Raw genomic sequence first — 10,000 nt, forward strand, 5'->3', positions numbered from 1 at the left:
TCTCAGCTGGTCGTTGTTGTTATTGTTGTCTTGGTAAATGGTGCATTTATATAGCGCTTTTATCCAAAGCGCTTTACATAGATTGTGCATTACATTCATCCATTCACACACACATTCATACACCGATGGCGGAGTAAACCATGCAAGGCACCAACGTGCTCATCGGGAGCAATTAGGGGTTCAGCGTCTTGCTCAAGGACACTTCGACACTAACTCTGGGGGAGCCCCCCAGCCCGGGATCGAACTGGGAGCCTTGCGGTTTCCAGTTCCCTCTACCCGGCCACTCTACCCCTGAGCCACTGCCGCCCGTCTTCATAGACGTTGTCGACTTTGATTGTCGTCGTGTTGTGTCAGCATCATCGGATGTTGAGGTTGTCGTCATTGCCGTCGTTGGTTGTTGTTGTGGATGAAGTTTTGGTTGTTGTTATTGTTTAGGATTTTATCTTGTCATCTGTGTCTTTGGCTGTTATTGCTGTTGTTGCATGTCATTGTTGGTGTTATTGTCATCATTGTAAGGGTAGCTGAGTATGTTACCACTGTTACGTTTACCACTGCTGAGTGTTAATAATATTCAGTGGATGCTAATGAAAGAAATTGCAAAATGCAAATTGTGCATACTGTACGAACAAAAATAAGAGGAAATGTGTTCGTATATGGCTTGCTGTATGAGGCCCATTGAAATGTTTTCTTCCTTTCTTTCTCACCAACCCTCCTTTTATACAATTCAGGAAAAAGAGTCCAATGTTATATCATCCCCACTGTCAACATTTCTGTTATGATTCACAGAGATAACACCATAAGCGCACAATATTCCTACAAAAAATAACGACTAAATAACTCTTATTATTGGTGGTCGTCGGGGGATGGAGGGGATGAAGCCGTCCTTACTTTTTGGCACCAGTTTTTTTTTTTTTCTCTCTCTCTCTCTCCCCTGACTGATTCACGGCTCTTTGACCTCTGGCTGAACCTTCTCTGGCTGGGGGTGGTGGGGGGGGGTGGTGGGGGTGAAGGGGGCTAGCGGCGCCCCCCATTCCCCTCGCCGTACAGTCTATGGAACACGACCATAGTACTATAGCAGCTATATGACACACCTGGGTGCTCTTAAACACCCCCTCTCCATCAGCCCGGGCTGCGAGGGCGTCCATTTGTGGCCCCGTCGTTGTGACAAAGGTATAATGAGGTTTGGATGGCTGTGTACTGGACCCCGCCACGGCTACACGGCTATTTGGCTGAGGGAAGAGGGCTATAAATACCCATATAACCTGTGACTGGAAGGAAGAGGTGTGGGGGGGGGGGGCGTTGGGGGCTTGACTATAGCCTGCAATGCTTTAGATGGCTTTATAGAGGAGGCTGAGAGCACATTGCTAAAGAAGCACAAGGTCATGGAAGGCGCTACTATACCGACCATGTGACTTTATACTGAGAGGGGAGGGGGGGAAGGGGGGGTGGGGGGTGGAGGGCATGGAAGAAAATAGAAAGAAAGAGCAGTGTTGCAATTTTGACACAGCAAATTTTTTATTTAGTTTTTGTCAGTCGTTTGAATAAAATTCCATTTTTAGCTTTAGTCATATTTTAGACGTCTGAAATGTTTTAGTTTTAGTCTAGTTTTTGTTGACTAAAATGTATGTTGGCGGTGCCTTGATGGCATCGTATTGGCTGATTTTATACTTGGCTGCATGCTGAAAATAGCCGATCTACAAGCTGCGAAGGGTCGTGAGCTTGTAGATCGGCTATTTTCAGAGCGCAACACCCGAGCGCAACCAAACATAAAATTATGAAGTGATACCACTGTGTAATGACCCTGAGCACCGTTGACCACTTTGAACCCTGTCTTGTCTCTGTCGGGTGGAATCCTTGTATGTCCAAAACTGTTACTTTTCAGGATTCAAATTCAAAAATAGCAAAAGTAGCAGCTCTACAAGCTCGAAATGCGTCGCTTCGCACTGCGTTTCGAGCTTGCAGATCTGCTACTTTTGATGCTTTTGTGTAAGTAAATGTACTTACACTGTAGCTACTTTACATCACTGCATTGTTGACAGCTGTAGTTTGAACCTCGGCGTGGAGGCATGGACGACAGGCCACATGTGGGATCGGCCAGGGTGAGGCGCTGTCTGAGTCCGGTGTACACGGTGCGCATGTCAGTCAGGTCACGCATGCATGTGCACACACACACACACACACACACACACACACACGTGCACGAGGTATTCGCTCTGGCATGGTTCTCCCACTGGACCCCATTACTGGGGAGGTGCCGAGTTGTTGGCCCACACAGCTTAATTACTGAACACACGCATGCGCGTACACACACACACACACACACACACACACACACACACACACACACACACACACACACACACACACACACACACACACACACACACACACACACACACACACACCAATAGGTCGGTGGAGGATGCTGTATCTCTCTGTCTCCACTCCTTCTTTCAGCATCCCCCAACCAGCAATACCCAACCTTTTTTATTTGATATGCCCCCCAATTTGATATGCTTTAGGCCACGGACCCCCCATGTAATGTTTAAACCTCTGAGACCCCAATCAACACTGTAAAATCCTCATGGTTCATTTAACTCTGAGAGTGTACAAATGGAACCAAATGGACCTGCAAGGGTCCATTTGGTTCCATTTGCACACTCTCTGAGTTACTGCCACGTAATGGTCCATTTGGCTTCTATATAACGATCAATCATTTATAGCTGTGGACCCCCTGGCACCACCTCAAGGACCCCTGGGGGTCTCCGTATCGCCACGTTGAGAGCCAGTGATCTATATGGTACCTGCCATGAAATAGGAGGACACCTGCTAGGACAACTTTCCGCTTTCTGTCCCTAAAATAAAAATGTCTGACTCCCATAAGAATTTAAAAAGTAAGACAAAGAACCCCTTTGTTAAGAACACGATTGAAATTTGGTTTAAAGCACAGAAATGCTTTGGTTCAGATACTAAACTCTCATGTTTTTCCCCCCTGTGGGGTAACCAGAAGGTTAAACCCAGGAGTCATGACAGGGGATTTAAATCATGGGCAGACAAGGGGTGTTGCCAAGATCTCAGATAATGTATGAAGTTGATGTGCTTCTGTCTTTTGAAGGACTTCGCAGGAAATATAATATCCCATCAAATATTTTTTTTAAAGTACTTTAGATAAGAAGTTTTATCTTAAAAACCCCAAATAACTCAACTCAACTGCCATCTCTATCAGTTTTGGAAAAGATGATGGTAGATTATTCTAAAAAACTAAACTAAACATGGAGAAGCACCACATTATCTGGAACAAACTCCCAGTATAAACTACAGGTCTGCTGCCACTCTTATTTCATCCAAATCACAGCTATAAAGACCTTTCTGTTTGCCACTGCTTTTTCAATGAGTTATATGTATTTCCTCTTCTGCACTGTCATTGTATTTGTTATTTTTTACTTATTTTGTTTTATTGTATCCAGTGGTGGAAAAAGTACTATTCTTTTTTTACACAAGTAAAAGTATCAGTACCACAATGTAGAAATACTCTTGTTACAAATATATATTTTTTTACTTGAGTAGAAGTAGAGTAGAGTATCAAAATGTACTTATTCTACAAAAGTAGAAAGTACTCATTATGCAGAATGTCCCATTTCACAAGTTTTCAAATGTATAAAATGTGTAAAAATCATTTGAAAATAGCCGATCTACAAGCTCAAAATCCGTCGCGATGCGACAAATTCTGAGCTTGTGGATCTGCTATTTTCAAATGGCCGAAATATATATAGGGCTGAAGTGGTTAATGTATATTTTGTAATAATAATCAAAATCTACAAAGTAACTATACTAAAGTTGTCAAATAATTGTAGTAGAGTACAACATTTGCCTCTGAGATGTAGTGGAGTAGCAGTAAAAAAGTACAGACAATTGGAAATACTCCAGTAAAGTAAGAATACCTCAAAATTGTGCTTAAGTACGGTACTTCAGTAAATATACTTAGTTACTTTGCACCACTGATTGTATCGTGATGTCATTTTATAATGTGTTTACTCTGTTTGATGTTCTGTGCCAAAGCACATTGAATTGCCTTGAGGTGGAAATGTGCTACACAAATAAAAACTGGCCTTTCCTTCTCCATCATCCAAGAAGAAAACAGACAATTCTTTCTAAAAAAGCAGCAGGCAGTAAACGTGGGAGTGTCAACGGGTTTATTATTGTTGGTTACAGTTCTACAAGGCTGTAATAGAATAGTTTGCTCACCTTCACAGTAAGCGTATGGTATATGGCAATTCCACTGTCCACCAGAGAGAAATGCTGGACAGGGTCGTGTGCACGGATAAAAAAGAAAAGAAGAGAAAAAACGGTCTGTGAACTCCCAACCATTTCTGAATTACAGTGGTGTAAAGTAACTAAGCACATTTACTCAAGTACAATTTTGAGGTCTGTTTTACTTTAGTGGAGTATTTCCAATTTTCAGTACTTTTACTTCTACTCCATTACATCTCAGAGGGCAATGTTGTACTTTTACTCCACTACAATTACAATTATTACAAAAACTTTAGTTACTAGTTACCTAGCAGATTTTGATTATTATTGCAAAACATACATTAACCACGAAAATAGCCTCAAAAAGCTCACAATGCGTCCCGATGTGACACAGTGTGAGCTTGTAGTTCTGCTATTTTCAAAAGATTAGTCTACCTTTTATACATTTGAAAATGTGTGAAATGGGACATTCTGCATAAGGAGTACTTTTTACTTTCGGTACTTTAAATACATGTTGATACCAATACTTTTGTACATTAAGCAGAGTATTTCTACAGTGCAGTATTGATACTTTTACTTAAGTAAAACATGGGAGAATTTTTTCCACCACTGCTGTGAAGTGTGAATTCCCCACCATTTCTGAATTATACCACATCCGCACCCATCAGCGGAAAGGTTTTAAAATCTTGAAGGATCCGGAAAACAACCCCCTGTTTTCAGCTGTATCTCCCTTCAGGGTAAAAGACTCTTTTAGGATTAAGACCAGATCATCTCACTTCCACAATAGCACGTATAACCCTGAAGCAATCCACCTCCTAAATGCTTCACCACCCGTTGTATAAACCGGTGGTTTGTACATGCACTTTACTTTGTCACTTCATTGGTCATTGGCCATATGGTACGCTTGCATTAATTGAAATAATTTGTAATATCATTGTGAAAGTATATTTTTGTGGTCACTTATTTTATGTATTGTGTGGCACACTGAAACAAATTACAAATCAACTGTAAAGATTCAAGATTAAATGATAGAGTCTTGAAACACCAACATTTGTACTCAAAGTCAAACTACACTATTTTAGACATGCGATCACAAACATCGATGTGCACACACACACACACACACACACACACACACACACACACACACACACGCACACACACGCACACACACGCACACACACGCACACACACGCGCGCGCACACGCACGCATACGCACACACACACACACACATGCATACATGTATACACTTGCACTTACACTTGCCAATCTTGAGGCCAGACTATAATATTCCAAGGTGACGGGTGCAGGTCAGGGGAGCAGACTGGTATAATCACCCTGTAAGACTGACATGTGCAAATATGTTGGAACCAGCCCTCTGCTAATAAACCCATACATTCATACACGCACGCACGCACACACACACACACACACACACACACACACACACACACACACACACACACACACACACACACACACTTGAACCTCATGAATGCGGGCCAGAGGGACTGTGTGTTGCTTATTGTCATATTTTGTTTCAACAATACAAGCAAAATTACATTAGGATCTAGAGGCAATAATAATGTCACAATTATTGGAAGTAGCCCCCCACACACACTCTCTCTCTCTCTCTCTCTCTCTCTCTCTCTCTCTCTCTCTCTCTCTCTCTCTCTCTCTCTCTCTCTCTCTCTCCCTCCCTTCTCCCTCAACTCTCAATCATCAGGGTTCTTTCATAGTCTATAAACTAATACTGAATTCTTCCGCTCCCAGTAGCCGTTCCAGTGGAGCAGCTCATTTAAAGCGGGGCGTCATGTGTCTGGTTGGTACAACGCCGCGTCTGCGGCTTAATGCGGAACATCCCCGGGTGATGTGGCTCTGGCAGCCCGCTGAATGGGAAATCCATATTTACGGAGGGGGTCATCGGCGGGTTATGAGAGAGGGAGGGGGGGCTGGGAAAGAAAAAGTTTTTTGTGGGAGACCTACATGTGCCAATTCTCAGGGAGCTAAGTTTTGAATATCGTTGCTGTCGGGGTAGAAACCTCATCTCCATATTCTAACTTTTTTTTTTTCTTTTGTAAATTACCAGCCCAAAAGCATCAAAAGAAGCAGATCTATAATCTCGAAATGCGGCGCAAAGCGACACGCTTGAGCTTTTAGATCTGCTACTTACATTATTACATTATAAAACATACATTAACCACTTTAACCCTATTTTATACCTAGGCTATATTTGAAAATAGCCTATGTACAAGATCACAACGCGCCGCGATGCAACGCATTGTGAGCTTGTAGATCTGCTATTTTCAAAAAAAATTGTACTTTAAGTACATTTTGATACCAATACTTTTTTACTGTTATTCAAGTCAATTTTGAACTCTGGACTTTTACTTGTGCTACTTTTTGCTACTTTTGAATTTGAATCCTGAAAAGTAACTGTTTTGGACTTACATACAGTATGAGGTTTCCACCCGACACTAAAATATATTGTCTCCGACACCAGAGACAATAGATTTAGCATCGAACAAATTGGAAGATACAAATAAAATCATTTTTGTTTTTGCCTTTCAGGCTTGGTAAACAAAAAAAGTGCACAAGGCAGATATATGACAAAGAGCTTCAATATACAAAGAAATGACTGAGGAAATGACCCGGTATAGCTACCAATAATCAAAACAGATAATGCACAATAGCAAATAGCAGATCTACAAGCTCACAACGCCTCTGCGGCACATTGTGAGCGTGTGTGAAAGCCCTCGTTGGCGATCTCTCAATCCCTCTTCTTGTTTTTCACCCTCCTTTCCAGCACCAATGGAGCTCCCCAAGAAGGGCAGGAACTTCAGCCTGACCTCCCACCAGCTGGGGGCGCTAACCCAGCTGGCCGGCGCCCTGCTGGGGTTTGAGAGCAGCGTGGAAGAGCTGGCCACCAACATGGCGTTCATCAACTGTGCCGGAGAGATGCCCTGCGTCAAAGGTATAAACCACCGCCAAAACAGACAAGTTAAAGATACTGCACAGCGTTGCTGTTGGGGAGAAGCGTGCTTCCGAATCACACCACACTCTATCCGAAGGCCGCGCCCCCCCTGCACCCAAACACGAAAATTACAAAACAAGGTCTGCTAAGAGGATTTTAAACCCAAGAAAGCACTATGGCTTGTTTCCATTGGGGTCCTTTAAATATAAACGAGTAAAAATCGGAAATAAAAATATGTACAGTTACAGTAAACAGTTAAACTAAACTTCCATTCATAGGAAAATCGCCCAGAAGAGAAATGTCACTCAAGACAGCAGTGGGAGCGTGTTTAGGTTCAAGGGGCGTGGCCTTCGGATAGAGTGCGGTGTGACTCGGAAGGACGCCGGGCGGGGAGAAACCTCTTACAGGACAATAGATTTGTCGATTTGAAACGATTGATTGATTGAACACTTTATTAGTCAGAAATGTAAACGGCGCGTGGTACAGTAAGACATTAAAGCTATTAAAGGATAACACAAAAAAGTTACCTTATCTATTCAATTCATCAAAATTAACACAATAATACATATGTCAAAACATGAACAAAATACAAATACATGCCATCAACAATATTACATGTACCTCCCCTTGTGGTCTCCTGGTAGATGTTTTTTTAAACCGGAAGGCTTGCCCCAAAACACACTCGCCCGCATTTTCTTTTGGGAACCAGCGGTATTCTTGTATTTTTTATTTGATAGTGAGGCTAAGGTTACAAATAAGTTTAGGGTTAGGCATAGTTTTACTGAGGTTAAGTTTAGAAATAAGGTTAGGTTTAAGCATAGTTTTACTGAGGTTAAGCTTAGGGATAAGGTTAGGTTTAGGCATAGTTTTACTGAGGTTAAGTTTAGGGATAAGGTTAGGTTTAGGCATCATTTTATTGAGGTTAAGTTTAGAAATTAGGTTAGGTTTAAGCATAGTTTTACTGAGGTTACGTTTAGGAATAAGGTTAGGTTTTGGCATCGTTTTTTACTGAGGTTACGTTTAGGAATAAGGTTAGGTTTAAGCATAGTTTTACTGAGGTTAAGCTTAGGGATAAGGTTAGGTTTAGGCATAGTTTTACTGAGGTTACGTTTAGGAATAAGGTTAGGTTTGGGCATTGTTTTACTGAGGTTACGTTTAACCTCACGGTTTGAGGTTACCGCCGAATTTGCCGGATGAAGCGAGCGTTTTGGTATTCGTTTTTTCAGGCCAATTTAGAAAGAAACCAGTGTTACACACATCCTTTAATGGATGGTGATGTGTCAGAGCATATTCCACGTTTTGGTGGCAGAGCAGCATTGCTTCCAGAAGGCTAGCTCTGCAGACTACAGAGAACAAAGTTCCCTCGACAGAAGTTGTGGGGATGAGGCTGTGTGTTATTTTAACCATGGAATTATCTCTGGGTAGTTATATATATAAGTCTTTTGTAGCCTCCGTCCCCCCGTCCCCCCCTCTCTCCCCTTTGAACCGCCTGCTCATCGACGAGGAGTTTAAATGAAAAGCTCCTTGGTGCGTGGAGTAATTTCCATAAAGGTTACATTTACAAAAAAAAGAAAAAAAGAAAAAACACGACTTGCAGAAAAGGCTCAATTTACAGAGAGGTAAACAGCCTTTAAAGGCCAGTTATCCAAATCATTAATTCCAGGCAATCAAACGGCTTAATTACCAGAAATTCATCAGATGGGGCTTAAAGGTCAAAGAGTGACGCGTTCACTTGCTTATCCACCCCACCAACACCCCCCCCCCCCCAAACACCCCCAAACCCCCACCACAGCACCCATCGCTCGTTGCGTGGCGGCAGTCTTGTTCGGCTAAATTGCCTCGCCTGGGGTCTTCGCTTCCTCGCCTCCTGATTAGAGAACTGTGGCCTTGATGTTTGCGCCTTTTAATTTCGATACCCCCCCCACCCCTGCACCCGCCACCACCACACCCCCCCCACTCCCTCTCTCCCTCCCTCTCTCTCTCTCTCTCTCTCCGCCTCTCTCTCTCAGCCTAACCCTCAAAGGATTAACCCATACACAGCCTGACACTATCTGGGGTTCAAATCAAATCCAAGGCCCCTCAAATTTAGACTTGCGCCATCAGGCTAGAGAGCCAGAGAAAGAGAGCTCAGGCTCTCTGGCTCCCCGCTGCCTCTGAGACAGCTTGAGGCTGTGCGTGTATTCACTGATCGCTGTGTCTCAACAGAACGGTATAATGTCGGGGACAGATAGGCTGCTCTATGATGCGGCGGGCGTGAGCGAACCCCGCGAGACATCTGCAGCACAACGCAGGCTTTTATGTTCAAGCGCCCGGCGCTCATTTGTGGGCTTTTAAACCAATTAAACCGGGAAAGCATCTGTGTCATTTTAGATTTTTTTTTGGGCTGTTCAAAAATAGCAGATATACTATTGGCGCGTCACTTCGTTCCACGCTATGACCTTGTAGATCTGCTATTTTTGAAAAAACATGAACATTTGTGACAAATCTTTCAATATACTGATATAACAATATATTGATATATATTTTAAAAGTTTAAATTTTTTACTTTCAAATCTTTGCTTCAGGGGTTCCCTGGAACAAAAATATTTTGAGATAGGGGTCCGCAGCCAAATACCTATCATTTTGGGGGTCCTTGACACGAAAATATTTGAGCACCACTGATATTAAAGCAACATACGTTTATCAGAAAACTGTTAGGATTCAGAAGACATTTGTAGAATCGGCCTCAAGGTTTGAATGGGTTAAACACATAATATCGGCCATGATTCATGAG

The 10,000-nt window shown here is 42.6% G+C and overlaps 1 protein-coding gene across 1 annotated transcript in view; it reads left to right on the plus strand.

The window, feature by feature from the left end:
- Positions 1-10,000, plus strand: part of kiaa0825 (KIAA0825 ortholog) — a gene marked incomplete at its 5' end in the record, with an annotated part of 179,113 nt that overhangs the window by 45,432 nt on the left and 123,681 nt on the right. The window contains one exon of the mRNA XM_080433477.1: positions 7,060-7,227. Coding sequence (XP_080289603.1) covers positions 7,060-7,227 — 168 coding nt within the window. The remainder of the gene's footprint in view (positions 1-7,059; positions 7,228-10,000) is intronic.

This window comes from Gymnoscopelus braueri, assembly GCF_963280865.1.
Source record: "Gymnoscopelus braueri genome assembly, chromosome: 7".
NCBI classification, from domain to species: domain Eukaryota; kingdom Metazoa; phylum Chordata; class Actinopteri; order Myctophiformes; family Myctophidae; genus Gymnoscopelus; species Gymnoscopelus braueri.